This window comes from Trichomycterus rosablanca, chromosome 25 (genome assembly GCF_030014385.1).
Source record: "Trichomycterus rosablanca isolate fTriRos1 chromosome 25, fTriRos1.hap1, whole genome shotgun sequence".
Classification (NCBI taxonomy): Eukaryota; Metazoa; Chordata; class Actinopteri; order Siluriformes; family Trichomycteridae; genus Trichomycterus; species Trichomycterus rosablanca.
In genome coordinates, this window is record NC_086012.1 from 5,304,116 (window position 1) to 5,322,996 (window position 18,881).

General features: G+C 40.7%; 2 protein-coding genes across 7 annotated transcripts in view; one reads left to right on the plus strand and one right to left on the minus strand.

Moving 5' to 3' along the window:
* Positions 1 to 713: 713 nt before the first annotated feature.
* sh3bgr (SH3 domain binding glutamate-rich protein) lies at positions 714 to 11,545 on the minus strand. 5 transcript variants are annotated; one of them, XM_062987355.1, is made up of 11 exons: positions 11,444 to 11,545; positions 9,673 to 9,858; positions 8,864 to 8,944; positions 6,790 to 6,939; positions 6,413 to 6,442; positions 5,587 to 5,616; positions 4,483 to 4,506; positions 4,171 to 4,197; positions 2,895 to 2,921; positions 2,396 to 2,437; positions 714 to 1,700 (listed from the first exon to the last, which is right to left on the minus strand). In XM_062987355.1, the coding sequence occupies exons 1-10, from the start codon at positions 11,486 to 11,488 to the stop codon at positions 2,417 to 2,419; spliced, it is 621 nt and encodes a 206-aa protein (XP_062843425.1). In that variant the 5' UTR covers positions 11,489 to 11,545; the 3' UTR covers positions 714 to 1,700; positions 2,396 to 2,416. The 5 variants fall into 5 exon arrangements, with proteins under 5 accessions (XP_062843425.1, XP_062843428.1, XP_062843426.1 ...); XM_062987358.1 differs by lacking the exon at positions 6,790 to 6,939; XM_062987356.1 differs by lacking the exons at positions 2,895 to 2,921; positions 4,171 to 4,197.
* A 4,289-nt stretch (positions 11,546 to 15,834) lies between these two features.
* LOC134302569 (receptor-type tyrosine-protein phosphatase N2-like) overlaps positions 15,835 to 18,881 on the plus strand; it is a 33,613-nt gene continuing 30,566 nt past the window's right edge. For both annotated transcript variants that reach the window (XM_062987711.1, XM_062987712.1), the window contains exon 1: positions 15,835 to 16,085. In XM_062987711.1, the coding sequence (XP_062843781.1) occupies positions 15,995 to 16,085 (91 nt within the window). In that variant the 5' untranslated portion in view covers positions 15,835 to 15,994. The remainder of the gene's footprint in view (positions 16,086 to 18,881) is intronic.

Sequence of the window (18,881 nt, forward strand, 5' to 3'; positions counted from 1 at the left end):
TGTATCTCTGCAAAAAATCAACAAAAACTTACCCACATGATTGACACATGGTGAGAGGATGGGTATGATGGGTAACCACTCCAGAAGCTAAGTATTATCCATCAGAGATAGCCACACCAGTTGGCTCTCCACATAAATAATAGCTGAAAGCTGGAATTAGAATGCCAGGAAACCCCCAGGCAGAGGTATGGCTACATTTATTTACCAGGGTTCGAATCTTGCCTTCTTTCACTTTCTATGATGAGTCTTACAATTCTTATGATTAGTCATGTGGGTTGACTCCATGTACTCCAACATTCTCCCAACTTCCGAGGTGGACTGGTAGTTTTAATATTAGCAATTAACCTGTTTTATCTGACCTTGGATGTAAAGAAAGTACTGGTTGCGCAAGAAGTGTGAAAAGGGTGACCAATTAACATCTACTGCTTTCTTGGGACAAAGAAACACCACTAGGAGTGTACAGAAAGTACAGAAAGACTGGAAAAGGTGGTGATACAGATCCCCATATGAACCTACCTCATGCAGGTAAAGAGAACAACACCGTGATTGGAGCTCTACCCCAATTATATGTGAAAGGCACACATGGGCATTGTAATTAATGGTCATTATGATTTGTATATGGAACTGATCACTGCATCCATTATTATACAATGGGCCGGCTTCGGTCATTATGCAAATTGCCTGCATATAAGGTTGGGGTATTCACCACCAGCTCAGACTGAAGATATCCTTTATTGACATACAGTATATACATATACAGATGTACAGTACAATGAAATTCTTTCTTCGCATATCCCAGCTTGTTTGGAAGCTGGGGTCAGAGCGCAGGGTCAGCCATTGTACGGTGCCCCTGGAGCAGACAGGGTTAAGGGCCTTGCTCAAGGACCCAACAGTGGCTGCATAGCAGAGCCTGGATTTTAACCGCCAATCTTCCAGTTGACAGCCCAAAGCTCTACCCACTAGGCTACCACTGTCCCAACTGAAGAAGTCACTTGGATGAGTGACGAAACGTATCTCCACACCAAACTTTGGGTTTGTCGTATTTCTTACATTTGCAAAATGTGTGTTAATAATGTGTAGGGAGTCTTTAACATTTAACTATAAAGCAGACAAACTTTCAGTGGCATTTTTGTAATAATACTGTTGTCATAAATAAAATTGCATTACATATTACTGACATACAGAAACACATGTTGAAGGTATTAAATATGGACGGCAGGGAATTTTTTTCTAGGTTGTTAATAAATTAATAAATTACTGACATAAACAAGTTATTTAATTTATTTGTAGATTTACCCTCTAATTGAGCATTATATAATGTTACTGTACACCTTTGGCATTGACTGTACATACAGCACTAATCAAGACAACAGAAGTTTTGGTTTCACTAAGCTGGCCTTTATATTATGGCATCATGGCAGTAAACAAAAACAAAATACTCTGTGCTGTAGTTGTGCATTAAAAAGTTATTAAGATATGATAATATAACAGGCCGCTAGCTTTGTGTATTAGACTGCAGGTTGCCAGAGTGACTAAAAACACATTCTATGCAATAATCATAGTAAAGCTACGCTTGAATAAAAACAGCAGCAAGGTGGTTTTGATGCTCAAGAAGTAAGTTGTCCTTTCAGAATGCCTTTATAGAAATAGTCTTCTGGGTTTCAGTCCTGGGGTTCTGCAAGGCTGCCATTTCTGTAAAACTGAAATGTAACAAAATAATAATTGGTTATTCTCTTTCTTAATGGCAGAAACTTTAGTTCTTTAAAGAAACTGACTACAGTATAACTTTAATTATTTGAAATGTAACGAATAGGTTGTTTTTGACATTTTTAAAACGTAGGTGTTAGCACATTTACATTTTCAGCATTTATCCAAAGCAACTTACAGCACTGTGACAGTATACAGTCTGAGCAATATAGGGCCCAACAGCAGCAGCCTGGCAGTGGTGGGGCTTGAACCAGCAATCTTCTGATTACTAGTCAAGTACCTTAACCACTAGGTCTAAAAACAGAGGTCTAATCTCTGTTTTTTTCTCCCACCTGTTTTGGTGTGTACAACCATTTTTAGTTTCCTCCACCCTTTTTGGTTTTGGTATGTATACCAGTTTTTAGTTTTCTCTACCTGTTTTGGTTTTGGTAGGTATACCAGTTTTCACTCGTCTTTGTTTACACACCCATTTTCCATTAATTGTGATGCGTTTTACCTTGTTTTGGACCACAAGTTGTGAATGAAACCTGCACTTGTTTCCAAAACTGAGTTTCAAGTCCCTCTTACAGTAAGTTATAATATTGCCAATTTTTGATTGCGTTTGTAGAGATCCGTATTTGGCAACAGTACTGTAAAAGTATTAAAATTAAAAAACAGTATCTGTATATCACAGTGACATTGGACATACCTTGACTGATTGTCAGGATTATTAGTCCTCTGCTTCTTCCTCCTGGGGTAAAATAAAGTTAGATTTAAAATATGTGTATACCGTACACAGTCTGTAGATATAAACTCTCGGTTTAGGTGTCAGCACTTAACAATATAACAAAGTGCTACTACCTGTTTCTAATAGTATTTAATAATAATTAATTGTAATGTTTGAGGAATGTATGATAGGTCCATGCATGTTAGCAAAATTATTAAATGATTCTTAGTCTATGTTGTACAGCATTTATATTAATAATCTTTTTGGAAAATATGGAATAACCATCAGTAATAAGAGTAAAATAATGTTTATTTTTAATTAATATTAATTAATGCTAATAAAACAAATAATGATTAGGAGATGTAAGGAGCAGAATCTAGGTGCTGCTTATTATGTGATTATAGTTTCTTATATTTTTTAGCTTTGGTCCAAGGCAACCACAATCAGAAAGGTTAGAGATGGAGACCGTACATGAATCTACCTCTAGTTGTTGAAGTTCTTCCTCCTCCTGTAGTAACGGGTTGGAAAAACAGTGTTGGTTAAGATGTGATTGTCAAGTATTGAAGAATAGAGTACAAACACACACAGACACACACATATCCAACTGGAGGAAAAGAGTCATGCTGAAATAAAGGACTTTTAGGCAGGATTGGTCACCGTGAGGACACTATAGAAAAAATGGAAGTGGGGCATGTTTAATGAAGGTAAAAATGAGAAAAGCATTATTAAGAGGAAAACCAGACAACAGCGACCACAGATTGTTGAGCAGTCTTGGGCATAAATTCCACCTGCACTGCAACAGTTAATAACATAATGTGTTGTGTGTGTGTGTGTGTGTGTGTGTGGTTTGTGACATCCTGGATCAGTGGCGTAACTAGGAAAGCTATATAAAAGCAATGTGCAGCAATGGCAGGGCAGTGTGGTGGGGGGTTGAGTTCACCCGATAAGGTGTTGATGTTTTCTTAGTGAAGAATTAATTTACATTTTCATCATTTAGCAGACGCCTTTACCCGAAGCGACTTACAGTACTGTGACAGTATACAGTATAGTCTAAGCAATTAAGGGTCAATGGCTTTGCTCAAGGGCCCAGCAGTGACAGCCTGGCAGTGGTGGGGCTTGAACCAGTGATCTTTTGATTACTAGTCCAGTAGGCTACCACTAGGCTACAACTGCCTAGTGTAACTCTTTCCAGACTGGTAGATCCTTTGTTTAGCATCTGAATTTGAATCTGTATTTGTGGCAGCCTGCTTCCCACTGCCAGGCAAGTTCTATTTAAATGTTGTTTAGATTCGTCATGTCTGACAGTAATCCTGCCTGGTCTATGGCTAGTGGAATTGAACCCAATTGTTAATTGAATTTGGTTGACTGGTGGCTCGGTGGGTAGCACTGGGTTTGATCCCCAGGTGGGCTGGTCTGGGTCCTTTCTGTGTGGAGTTTGCATCTCTCGTGTCTCTTGGGTTTCCTCCCACAGTCCAAAGACATGCAAGTGAAGTAAATTAAGTTGGAGATACAAAATTGTCCATGAACTGATGAATGTTGTGTAATGAGTAACTACCGTTTCTGTCATGAATGTAACCAAAGTGTAAAACATGACGTTAAAATCCTAATAAATAAATGAATAAGTTAATGATAATACTATAATTTCTATATAATTTTAGTTTGGTCCAAGTCAACCACAATCAGAAAGGTGAGAGATGAAGACTGATGATTAGGGAAAAACAATGAGAGGTAGAGAGGGAGACCATAAACAAATCTACCTCTAGTTCTTGAAGTTCCTCCTCCTCCTGTTGTAACGGGTTGGAAAAACAGTGGCGGTTAAAATGCATTTGTCAAGTACTGGATAGAAGAAAGAATAAATACACACACACAGAGAGACACACAGACACACACACATATCCAACTGGAGAAACAGAGCCATGCTAAAATAAAGGATGGGTGCAGAACTAGAACTAGAAAAAAGGAGGTTAGAGAAAAGGAATACAAATGCCTTTGGTTACTACTGTGAAGCAAACCCACACATTTTGGGAATATAAATAAACCCCATTAGGAGATAGCAAAATCCATGTTACCTCAGACTCTAATTCTTCTTCATGCTGGAGAGAAGTATGTAAAGAGCAATGTAAATTACATTATATGTAAATATACACTAATTAGCCAACTGTCCATTTTATCAGCTCCACTTACCCTAAAGAAGCACTATCACTTGCCTGCTTTCACCCTGTTCGTCAATGGTCAGGACCCTCCAAGGACCACTACAGAGCAGGTAATATTTGGGTGGTGGGTCATTCTCAGCATTGCAGTGACACTGAGTTTTTAAACACCGTGTCCACTCACTGTCCAGTCTTTTAGACACTCTTACCTAGTTGGTCCACCTTGTAGATGTAAAGTCAGAGACGATCGCTCATCTATTGCTGCTGTCTGAGTTGGTCATCTTGTAGACCTTCATCAGTGGTCACAGGTGGCGCTGTTGGCTGGATATTTTAGGTTGGTGGATTATTCTCATTCCAGCAGTGACAGTGAGGTGTTTAAAAACTCCAGCAGCGCTGCTGTGTCTTATCCACTCATACAAGCACAACACACACTAACACACCACCACCATGTCAGTGTCACTGCAGTGCTGAGAATGATCCACCACCTAAATATTACCTGCTCTGTGGTGGTACTGGGAGAGTCCTGACCATTGAAGAACAGCATGAAAGGGGGCTAACAAAGCATGCAGAAAAAAATGGATGGACTACAGTCAGTAATTGTAGAATTCCAAAGTGCTTCTATATGGTAAGTGGGGCTGATGAAATGGACAGTGAGTGTAGAAACAAGGAGGTGGTTTTAATGAAGTCCATTGATTATTTCAACAGTTGCAAAACTACAACGATGAGCGTTTTTAATTCCCAAACCATTAAACCAGTCTCAGTAATAGGAAAAGTGATGAGGCACAGGGGTAATAAACTGTTATGAACTTTTTAAAAATGTGTTGCAGGCATCAAACTCAAAATGTAGTCATGATTGGCTAACGTCTAAGGGGATGCGATGGCTGAAACAACCCAGCTATTGGGAGGTGGACTTGTCAGTGCCCTGGTGTAAATGATCTGGTGTAAAAACTGTGCTGTGGCGACCCCTAAACACGGTCATGACCAAATTACTCTCTAAAAGTAAAAGGTATCAAGATAACTTACGTTTCCAGCTTCATCTTCAACTGCACCTTCCTACCGAATGACAAAATAAAACATAACAGGCATGTGTATATGTGGCAAGACCTTGAAATTCTTATATCTAACTGCTTACCAGGTACATGGAAAATGTATTTAGTAGTATAATACAACATACTATTACATCTAACAAAGGTGGGTCTATAATTACTTGATAAAACTCACTAATGACTTACTATAAGCATATTGTATTGTTTATTTGATCTCTTAATAAATCATTCCCCATTTGTATGGTTTCTGTAGAGGACTTTTAAACTTTTAGTTAAATTAAATAATGAAGTGTTTATTTTTGAGTGGGAAATACATAACGACTAGACTCGATTGCAAAAGAACCAGTCGTGTAGTGTGAACTTGGCATAAAGATAATCGATCCGTAATCAACAGCTGGACTGCTTGTGACTGCTATCACAATTTTCAGACAATCACTACCACAGACTGAAGGATACTGAAGGATGATAAACTAATTAATTCATTTTATTTGTACATATCTGGTATCTGTTTATTCAATCAAATCAATCGAATTCTGTAATATTTAGCGAGTTTTTTTAATTGTCACTGTTGCCCTCGGGTTGCTCATTAAAGATTTCTGGTCCTGAAACCAGAAATCTCTAGCTTTGATGCAGTGTCTAAAGTAATAAATGAATAAGTAATAAAAAGATACCAAATACATCCCTAAGTTTCCTGAGTGGAACAATACAGGGTTAGGGTTAGGGTTAGGGTTAGGGTTAGTATCAAAAGTATGACACACTGACACATAAAATAATAAGAATAAAAGTTAAGGCATAAGTTTTACCTGTTCTTCCTCCTCTGCAGTGGGCATTTTCTATTGGAAAAAAAAAAGACATCATTCACATAAATGAACTGAATGAAATGAATTAATTATTGTTCTTCATATTTCAATACTAAATCATGCAAGGAAATTAATTGAGCACAATTGTGTGATTATAATCCATTAATACCAACAGCATTTCTATAGATTGAGATGAGAACTGTGTAAGTAAACCTAAAGGAAAAACAAATCCAGAATTGCAGAATTGAGTCAGAGGTTAGCAGATGAGTCTGGTGGAATCAAACCATAGGAGATCAAGGAGTGAAGAGAAGAAAGTATTAAATATGGAATGGATGAGAGGTTAAGGGGGTGAATCAGTGCACTACAAAGCATAGAATTACGCTTTCTTGTTCTTCCTCTTGTTGTGATTGTTCTTCTTCGTTATTGTTTTCCTCCACTGGTTCCTCTAACACATTTGTCTCTTCTTGTAACCCCTCCTCAGTAGCAGTATCTGTGTTTTCATTCGGTTCTTCCTCTGAAACACCTTTTTTCTAAGGGTAAAGAGGCCAATATGGTTTAAAAACACGCTTTGAGAAAATTATATGTGTCAGTTGTTGTTCTGTTGATATTAAGCACCACGACTGACAAATTAAATGATGCTAAATATCAAGTAGATCCATTTTAGTTATTCCACTCCATTCTAGGTAGTGAGTGTGGAGAAGAGAAATCCTTAATCGATAACAGTGGAGACCCTGGACGAACGTGTCTTCAGTGTTCTCAAGTAGCTTAACTACAGCAAAACAAAAGCCACAACATTAAAATACAAAAGAAAAATTCTACGTCAATTAATTAAAAATCGAAGTAAACTAGACAAATAACCCAAACCAAACTGTAATCCGCAGTACGAAGTGAGACCCAAGACTACAAAACCTTGGTGACCACATATGAAAAAAGGTACAAATTCAAGAAGAATCAAAAGAGTGTTTGGGTGCAACTTCACCAGCAACTCGGTCCACCAGTGAGTTACAACCCAAACTCTCACCATAGAACCAGACAAGAGAATCCAGCAAACCAGCAATGTCAGAAAAACAAAGTAAGTTGCAACACCACCCATGAACAAAACTAGCAATTAACATTCACATGCAATGAGAATAAAATGATGCTAATTATCAAGCGGATCAATCCAGTAAAAAGTGGGAGTATATTAGGGTTCAGGTCAAACAATAGAGACCCTGGACGAAAGTGTAATTGGGTGGTAAGTGTCTTAAGGTGTAACCTTGCACTTCCAACGTAGGGAAGTGAACCCCAATGTCAGGAAGCTTAACTACAGCAAAACAAGAGCCAAGACAACAAATGAATTAACAATGAATTAACAACATAATCAAAGTAAACTAGAGAAATAACCCAACCCAAACTGTAATCCGCAGTCTGAAGTGATACCCAAGACTGCAAAACACTGGTGACTACATATGAACAAAGGTACAAATTCAAGAAGAATTTAAAAAAATGATTGAGTGCAACTTCGCCAGCAACTCGGTCCACCAGTGAGTTACAACCCAAACCCTGGGTAATATATTCAATACTTAAATGACATAAAATTTACTACTGGTTCCAGATGCTGTAAACTACAAAAATTCTATTAATTTCCATCTTTAGAATTATAATTTTATGTTTTATCCAAGAGCTTGATCATAGTTTTATATTTTTAAAAAACTGTGTATGGGGCTGCATTGATACAGGCTCAAAGTCATTGTGCTGGAATTGGGACCTGGGCATTGTAGAAAAGGATGAATGTTGACTGGTCCAAAGTATCCTGCTTTAAGCATGGTTAAGTATGTTGCCATCAATTACCTGCAGAAGAGTTGGCACTGTGCTGTAGAACAACGCACTGTAGAAAGATCCACCTCACAACCTAGTGAAGTTCATCAACCTGCTGGTAACATCCTGGTACCAGATACCACAGGTCGAGTCACATTATTATGATCACCAGCTAATAAACCGAGTAACCGGGCTTGGAGTGACTCAATAAGGTCCTTGTAGGTCGTCACAGGTATCTGAAGCCATGCTGACTGCAGTGCATCACACAGCTGATGGAGGGTGCATGGGGGAGGATCCATAGAGGGAACACGACCATCGAGATGGTCCCACAGATGCTTAGTTGAGTTTAAGTCTGGGGAATTAGGACGCCATGCTCTTCCAACCAATGTCTGACATTTCTTGCTGGAAAATCCCATCCGCCCCAGGGATGACAATTTTCCCCTTGGTACTTTCACCACTTTCAGCCTATTACACACCCTATATACCCATCAAGCCAGCTCACGAATCGTGACTTCCTTCATGAGCTACACGCTTCTGCTGTCAAAAGTAGGAAGGGATCATAATAATGTGACTCGACTGTGTACCAACCAAGTGCAAGTATTTAAACAAAAACTGGTCTGTTTGAATCACTAATAACAATTTAATTTTAAAAATTACCTTAAACCCAGGTGGAGAGGTCAGACCCAGGAATTCGTACACCGAGTTGTCTTCTTTGGCATCGAAGAATGTGTCATAGTCCTACAACATAGGATAAAAATTTTGGTTTTAATTTTCAGCATTTATCATCTACTTATACATTTATATTAAATACCCTATTATTACTTCTCAATCTTACATAGATATTTGCTCAACAGAAGCCGGTTTACCCATTAAGGCTCAGGTGGCGCAGCGGTAAAAACACACGCTGGAACCAGAGCTGGGATCTCGAATACATCGTATCAAATCTCAGCTCTGCCTGCCAGCTGCCAGCTGGGCTGAGCAGCCACATGAACATATCTGTTGTTCAGATGTGGGTGGGATTAAGCCGGATAGGGTCTCTCTCGCATAACTTATGCAATCACGATCTCTGCTGGCTGATTGATGGCGCCTGCACAGAGATGGGAAAAGAGTGCTCTCAGGGTGTGTCTCTCCGTACACAGTGCTGATCTGCACTGCACTCGTCAAAGTGTGGGTGATAAGATGCATACGGCTGCTGCCAACGTTTCGGAGGGGGCGTGGGTTAGCTTCGTTCTCCTCAATCAGAGTGGGGATCGGCATTGGTGGAGAGGAAGCATGACGCAATTGGGCAATTGGACGCGCTAAAAAGGAGAAAAATTGGGAGAAAATACATAATATATATATATATATATATAAAAGATGAATAAATCAATAAATCAATGCATTTTGGTGACGTCAACCAGTGAAAGAATTTAGAAAGAAAATAGAGAGCAAATGTAATCAACCCAAATTAATTTCTTCATACTAACCCCACAGTAGTTGTCCTCATTGAAGATCTGAGGTGGAAGTGGAATTCCGTTAGTGGGCTTCCTATCCCCAGGCACATTTTCTCGCATCCACATGCGATTCTCTTCATTTGAGGCGATATCTAGCTGTGCGTAATCGATTTTTAGGGCATTGAGAAACCCGACGACATCCTGCTGTTTCTTTTTGATCTGTGGGAATTAATAAAATGTTGCAGTTTCAAAAACCAGAATATAACATCATATTAGAATGAAAAATTAAAACCATATGATTAAAAATATGTAACATTTTTGTGTGTTTGTTTTCTATAAGAGGTAGAGCATTTCTGAGCATGGTGTGTTACAAAGCCGAGCTGTTTGAATGCCTTTATTTGTTCTTTATAAATATATAAATTCTTCCTTTACGTATCCCAGCTTGTTTAGAAGCTGGGGTCAGAGTGCAGGGTCAGCCGTTGTACGGCACCCCTGGAGCAGACAGGGTTAAGGGTCTTGTTCAAGGACCCAACAGTGGCTGCATGGCAGAGCTGGGATTCAAACTCTCAACCTTTCAGTTGATAGCTCAAAGCTCTACCCACTAGGCTACCACCGTGGAGACCATGCCAAGATGTAAGAAGTACGTTTTAAGATTAGCAATATTGTGTAGGGGCTGAATAATTGGGACATGTCAGTATTACCAATATATCTTGCAATGAATTATTTTCTTTGTTCATCTGCTGTATCATTGGATGGTTGGTTGGATGGATGGATGGATGGATGGATGGATGGAGAGACGGATGAACAGACGGATGAATGGATGGATAAATGGATGGATGGACGGACAGACGGCTGAATGGATGGATGAATGGATTGACAGTGGCTAAAAATACTTTACCAAAATGGACTTAATGTTTTCATGTTGTCAAGTCTCATTATTATTATGACCACCAACTAATATCCAGAGTAACCGCCGTGTGCAGCACGGACAGCAGCTAGACGGGCTGGGAGTGACTCAATAAGGTCCTGGTAGGTCGTCACAGGTATCTGGAGCCATGCTGACTGCAGTGTATCCCACAGCTGCTGCAGGGGGCGTTGGGGAGGTGGTCCTACAGATGCTCAATTGAGTTCACGTCTAAGGAATTAGGAGCCAGGGTAGTACTTGGAAGTCTTGGTCATGTTCTTCCAACCAGTGGATGGACGTCAGATACATGGATGGATGGATGGATGGATGGATGGATTTTCGGATGAATGGATGAATGGATGGATGGATGGATGGATGAATGAATAGATGGATGGAAAACATGAAACATGCAGTTGGATTTTGCAGCAGGACATTGATTCAAAGCACAAAAACAAGTCCACCTATGAACCTATGAGTTTTTTCACAGTAATGTGTAGTCATCAGTTATCAGCTATGTTTGTGTGTGTGAGTGTGTGTGTGTGTGTGTGGTGTGGAATGTGATCCCTGCTCGGCCTGAGAGATACAGTATAAGCAAAGTGGAGAGAGCTAAAACTGCACTGAGAGTACAACTCCAAAAATGTGGCGTGTACAACAACTACAGCACATTTAATATTTTATGATGCACTTTTTTCCATTATACTAAACAAAGTCAAGGATTTGTTTAGATATTCTCATTCCCATTTAAAATAGCAAACATTTAGTTTGGTGTGGGATGTCTGAACGTTTTAATGAGACCTTATATACTATACTCCAGACTGATGTGAACCTAAAGACGATCTCTTAAACACCAAAGCCAAATAATTTACAGTTTGTCCACAAGTAAAAATGATGCTCACTTACCGCTGTTGAACCTGAAGATGAAGCCAGAAAAACCTTAATAACCATTGTGAAGATTTAAAGCTGAAATTGTAACAGGTTCTCGTCAGCCACCCCCTTGGATAGAGTGCATAAAAAGCACTGAGGGTCTATTTCTGTCCGGCAGCTTCAAGTTGCCACCTTAAATGATTGGCAGCTTCAGCTGTCTGTTGGCATTAGGGTGGTGTAAGGCAGGCTCACATACAGAAATACAGTGTATCACAAAAGTGAGTACACCCCTCACATTTCTGCAAATATTTTATTATATCTTTTCATGGGACAACACTATAGAAATAAAACTTGGATATAACTTAGAGTAGTCAGTGTACAGCTTGTATAGCAGTGTAGATTTACTGTCTTCTGAAAATAACTCAACACACAGCCATTAATGTCTAAATAACTGGCAACATAAGTGAGTACACCCCACAGTGAACATGTCCAAATTGTGCCCAAAGTGTCAATATTTTGTGTGACCACCATTATTATCCAGCACTGCCTTAACCCTCCTGGGCATGGAATTCACCAGAGCTGCACAGGTTGCTACTGGAATCCTCTTCCACTCCTCCATGATGACATCACAGAGCTGGTGGATGTTAGACACCTTGAACTCCTCCACCTTCCACTTGAGGATGCGCCACAGGTGCTCAATTGGGTTTAGTCCATCACCTTTACCTTCAGCTTCCTCAGCAAGGCAGTTGTCATCTTGGAGGTTGTGTTTGGGGTCGTTATCCTGTTGGAAAACTGTCATGAGGCCCAGTTTTCGAAGGGAGGGGATCATGCTCTGTTTCAGAATGTCACAGTACATGTTGGAATTCATGTTTCCCTCAATGAACTGCAGCTCCCCAGTGCCAGCAACACTCATGCAGCCCAAGACCATGATGCTACCACCACCATGCTTGACTGTAGGCAAGATACAGTTGTCTTGGTACTTCTCACCAGGGCGCCGCCACACATGCTGGACACCATCTGAGCCAAACAAGTTTATCTTGGTCTCGTCAGACCACAGGGCATTCCAGTAATCCATGTTCTTGGACTGCTTGTCTTCAGCAAACTGTTTGCGGGCTTTCTTGTGCGTCAGCTTCCTTCTGGGATGACGACCATGCAGACCGAGTTGATGCAGTGTGCGGCGTATGGTCTGAGCACTGACAGGCTGACCTCCCACGTCTTCAACCTCTGCAGCAATGCTGGCAGCACTCATGTGTCTATTTTTTAAAGCCAACCTCTGGATATGACGCCGAACACGTGGACTCGACTTCTTTGGTCGACCCTGGCGAAGCCTGTTCCGAGTGGAACCTGTCCTGGAAAACCGCTGTATGACCTTGGCCACCATGCTGTAGCTCAGTTTCAGGGTGTTAGCAATCTTCTTATAGCCCAGGCCATCTTTGTGGAGAGCAACAATTCTATTTCTCACATCCTCAGAGAGTTCTTTGCCATGAGGTGCCATGTTGAATATCCAGTGGCCAGTATGAGAGAATTGTACCCAAAACACCAAATTTAACAGCCCTGCTCCCCATTTACACCTGGGACCTTGACACATGACACCAGGGAGGGACAACGACACATTTGGGCACAATTTGGACATGTTCACTGTGGGGTGTACTGACTTATGTTGCCAGCTATTTAGACATTAATGGCTGTGTGTTGAGTTATTTTCAGAAGACAGTAAATCTACACTGCTATACAAGCTGTACACTGACTACTCTAAGTTATATCCAAGTTTCATGTCTATAGTGTTGTCCCATGAAAAGATATAATGAAACATTTGCAGAAATGTGAGGGGTGTACTCACTTTTGTGATACACTGTAGCTGTAACAGTTAACAGTTAAGGGGTTGGCGCTGAGATAAAGCTGTTTTATATTGGGATTACTTTTTAATTCTTGAAATCAAAAACTCACACAATTGTTAACATACACCGATCAGCCATATCATTAAAACCAACTCCTTGTCCATTTTATCAGCTCCACGTACCATATAGAAGAACTTTGTAGTTGTACAATTACTGACTGTAGTCCATCTGTTTCCTTACATACTTTTTTAACCTGCTTTCACCCTGTTCTTCAATGGTCAGGACCCCCACAGGACCACTACAGAGCAGGTATTATTTAGGTGGTGGATCATTCTCAGCCCTGCAGTGACACTGACATGGTGGTGGTGGTGTGTTAGTGTGTGTTGTGCTGGTATGAGTGGATAAGACACAGCAATGCTGCTGGAGTTTTTAAACACCTCACTGTCACTGCTGGACTGAGAATAGTCCACCAACCAAAACCATCCAGCCGACAGCGCCCTGTGTCCACTGATGAAGATCTCAAAGATAGCCAACTCAAACAGTAGCAATAGATGAGCGATCGTCTTTGACTTTACATCTACAAGGTGAACCAGCTAGGTAGGAATGTCTAATAGAGTGGACAGTGAGTGGACACGAGATTTAAAAACTCCAGCAGCGCTGCTGTGTCTGATCCACTCATACCAGCACAAATCTTGGTTGGTTTAAATTCTGCTAGTCTCAATCATTACACTTGGGGGCAGTGTTTAGAAAAGAAAACGTATTTAACACTTGTTTTTTATAATGCAGAACCTTATACATTTTAAAATGTAAATATAATACAACACATAACATGAGGCATAGAAAAAGTGCAATCAATACCAAGAATCTAACTGTTTAATGGTATTTAATATAGCTCCATAATATTATTCCATGGCATAGCATTGTTTTATAATAGATTGGAGGATATCAAGCAACTAAAAAATAGAAGCTTTTTATTTTATATATATAAAACAAGGGAATTTCATGTAATTTCAACATATAATTGATCAATAAATAATTATCTTAACCCGTATGTGCCTTAAATTTAATTCTACCTCCGTGAAAATGCACCAATATTCACATTATTTTGTGTAACTATTTATAATATATATCATTTCTGCAAAGTTCATATCTGTAATTCCATCCATCTTCTCCACACCGTCTTATCGTTGCTATGGTGATGGGAGCATCCACCAATCAGCTGTTTGATTGTGCCCATTAAGAAACAGCCAATCAGAACTCAGGAGGCGGGACTTTAACGTTAAACGTTCTAAAAGCTTATAAGGCTTAATTGCAGCGTTCGGTTCGATTCGGTTCTCCCCGGTGGCTCAGTTGGATAAGTCGCATCGCTTGAAGCAGAGAAGGCGCAATGCGTCCTGGGTTCGAATCCCGGCGCGCACCAAAGGTTCCGGGGACATCTGTGCTTGAGTAGCCGATATTAGTCCCTCCCTAACGGGGAGAAGCTGCAGAGTTAATAGTGGAAATCTCGACGGTGGCCGGAGGTGCTGACCTGAGCTTCATGTTCACCGCACCGACTGATTCACCGCTGAGAACCTTTTATATTCATCATGATCTTATATTTATATTTAACTTCACTTAGTTCATATTTATGTTGTATTTTTCCCGGATGTATTTTTATTGTAAACATAAGAAAACAGCTCTTTTTTCATATTAAAAGTTTGAGAATTTACAGCACTATTAATATCTGTACATGTATTTTAATAACAATATAGTTCAAGAGGCAGGTTTACTCGCTTCTGATTGGCTGACATGAGAATTAAAGTAAAAGCACACGTTTTCTAGTCTGCGCATAATACACCTCAGATTTACACATACAGGTTCCTTCAGAATTAGTTAACATAATAAAGAAACAAATGAATAATTAATGAATTATGACAGTTTTTGTAATATATAAAATGCGATAAAATTATTCCAATGTTATTCATTATCTTTATTTTATTTATTATTATTATTACTGTTAATAATAATAATAATAATAATAATAATACTGATTTCATTAACATAATAAAGAAACAAATTAATAATTAGTTAATAATGACAGTTTTTTGTAATATATAAAATGCGATAAAACCATTACAAGAAATCTGTTATTTATTATTTTTATTGTATTATTATTAATAATAAGAAGAATAACAATAATAATAATAATTTAATTAACATAATAAAGAAACGAATGAATAATTATTGAATTATGACATTTTTTGCAATATATAAAATGTAAAACTATACGCTCGATGGCACAGTAATCAATTTTGCTAGTCCACACAAATGATCCTGACCAGGTTATATTTGTTGATGAAAAATGTAATAAATATTATTAATAATAATAATAATAATTTGTAGTAGTATGTTTAATACTTGTTGTATACTAGTGAGATAATGCTGTGTTGTAGTACAGTACAGTACAACTAGACACCTTGTGTGAGCGCGTGCGCGTGCCTGCGCGTGCCCGCGCGCGCGCGCGCGCGTGTTCCAGCGTTTGACGTGCACAGTGAGGCTGCGCGTGCCCGCTGGAGAGAGCTGACAGGTTTTACGTCTCCTCTTGTTCCCTCCTACCACCGTACCACGTCAAACATCTCTCCATCATCATCATCATCATCATCTCCGCTTCACCTCACCAACACAGAAGCCGTCGTTCCGTCCAGCACCAGCACCCCAAACCCCCCAAAAACCACCCGGCGGAATGGATTAGTACCAGGGCGTGTGATGGATGTATAAAGCAGGAATGGATTCCCGGTACCTGCTCCTCTCTCTGCTCGCACTTCAAGTGCGTCTCAGCGTCGCGGGGGATCGTAAATTCGGTACGTGCTTCGTGTACTACTTCAGGGCCTGTGTGTTTGTTTTAATCCATTCATTTAAAGCTCAATGCACGTATTATTATTATTATTATTATTACCTTCTATCAGTTATATCACCGCGAGCTTTTCCTCACGAGCTGTTGGTTGGTTCTCGTGCAGGACTGTGTGCACGTTCATTATCTCATTCCACTGTACGTGTCCGGTGCATCCGCTGCATTACACTGGAGATCATCAAAACAAACCCATTAAGCATGTGGGTTATTGCATTACTCTGATGATGCACATCCATCTGGCTTAATTATTCCTGATTAGCGTCCAGTATCATGTACATTGGTGTTGTACATACAGAGCTTCATTCTCAATCTCAGTCATTACATAATGCACTGGGAACACACCGATGCACCACTAATGGTCCCAGTTATATTAAGATGTAGATGCAAAAAAGCTGGAACATGAACTCACCACAGAGATGTACACCAAACACATTGCATATCATCATGTCACAGCAAGAAGGTCCTGGGTTCGATCCCTAATGGGGCGGTCCGGGTCCTTTCTGTGTGGGGTTTGCACGTTCTCCCCGTGTTTTCCACGTTCTCCCCGTGTTTTCCTCCGGGAGCTCCGGTTTCCTCCCACAGTCCAAAAACATGCAGTCAGGTTAATTGGAGACACTGAATTGCCCTATAAGTGAATGGGTGTGTGGGTGTGTCTGCCCTGCGATGGACTGGCGTCCCGTCCAGGGTGTTACTGTGTGCCTTGCGCCCATTGAAAAGCAGATAAGAAAATGAATAAATGAATGTGGTTATTGCATTACTCTGATGATGCACATCCAGCTGGCTTAATTATTCCTGATTAGCGTCCAGTATCATGTACATTGGTGTTGTACATACAGAGCTTCATTCTCAATCTCAGTCATTACATAATGCACTGGGAACACACCGATGCACCACTAACAGTCCCAGTTATATTAAGGTGTAGATGGAAAAAGCTGGTACATGAACACACGAGTAACTACTGTGTCTGTCAGGGCGGCACGGTGGCTTAGTGGGTAGCACTGTTGCCTCACAGCAAGAAGGTCCTGGGTTTGATCCCCAGGCGGGGCGGTCTGGGTCCTTTGCATGTTCTCCCCGTGTCTGTGTGGTTTTCCTGCGGGAGCTCCGGTTGCCTCCCACAGTCCAAAAACATGCAGTCAGGTTAATATATGTGTGTGTGTGTCTGCCCTGCGATGGACTGGCGTCCTGTCCAGGGTGTGCCTTGCGCCCATTGAAAAGCTGGGATAGGCTCCAGCACCCTAATTATAAGCACCCTAATTATAAGCGGATAAGAAAATGAATGAATGAATGTGGTTATTGCATCACTCTGTGCACAGACTGATGCACAGGGGCGTAACTACAGGGGGACAGGGGGGCAGGTGCGCCTCACAGCAAGAAGGTCCTGGGTTCGATCCCCAGGCGGGGCGGTCCGAGTCCTTTCTGTGTGGAGTTTGCATGTTTTCCCCGTGTCTGCGTGGGTTTCCTCCGGGAGCTCCGGTTTCCTCCCACAGTCCAAAGACGTACAAGTGAGGTGACCAGTCCCAGTTATATTAAGATGTAGATGGAAAAAGCTGGTACATGAACACATCCCAGAGTTCTACATCCAGCACATTAACTTGAAATGTTTAGATGGTGGCACTGTCGCCTCACAGCAAGAAGGTCCTGGGTTCGATCCACAGGTGTGGCGGTCTGGGTCCTTTCCGTGTGGAGTTTGCATGTTCTCCCCCTTTCATCTCACAGTGTATGGCCAAAGTATGCATGCATCTGTCCTAATGGTAGAGTGTAAAAATCCATTTTCATAAATAAATAATTAGCTTCCAACTTTGCGGGAACAATTTAGAAAAATGTCTTTCCTGTTTACGCACAAGTGGGCATCCGTGCACAAAGTAAGCTTCATCAAAACATGATTTAATTAGTTTGGCCTGTAGGTAAATGGCAAACCATTTTTCTCCAGCCAATCAGTTCCTAACCTCAGTGAGCACTTATTCCCCTCAGGCATACTCAAAACTCCCATGAAAAGCCTCTTTAGCAGAGGGGTGGTTGTCGTAGCTGCAAAAGGGAGGCAAATTATTTTCCATATTTATGCTTATGGTTTTGTAATGGGATGACAAACAAGCTTATGGGGAAGGTTCCTACATGTTTAAGTAAGACAAAGACGGCTACACAGTGCAAGTGCTAGACTGGGCTGCCTGCAGTACACACCTGTCTACTAGTAAAAACACATGAAGCCTTCTAAGAACCAATATAGGACAAATGAAATCCCAGACTGCTGAGCAAATGTTATATCAAGAAAGAATTAGGAAAACGTGTTACTTTAGCTCTTGATGCATGCTCAGTAATCCAGGTACACAAATCCACAAAGTTGAATCAGTTCATCTGGACACAAGTTTGTTGTAGAGATACGTTTCGCCACTTCAGTCCGAGCTGGTGGTGGATACCCCAACCTTACATGCAGCCGATTTGCATAACGACCGACCACCACCCATTGCATGACAATGGAACCGGTGATCAGGTCCATACGCAAATCACAATGACCACATGTGTGCCTTTCACACATGATTGGGGTAAAGCTCCTATTACGTCGTTGTAAGATGGTGAGAGATGTACTTCAGAGATGGTCGTTCCCTCTTCACTTGACTCCCCATTCAAACCAGCGTTCCCCCTTGTCAAGGATCTGCACGTCTTCATCATTAAATGAGTGGCCGCTGGCTTGCAGGTGAGTGTAAATCACGGAGTCCTGGCCAGAAGAGGTCGATCTTCTATGTTGGGC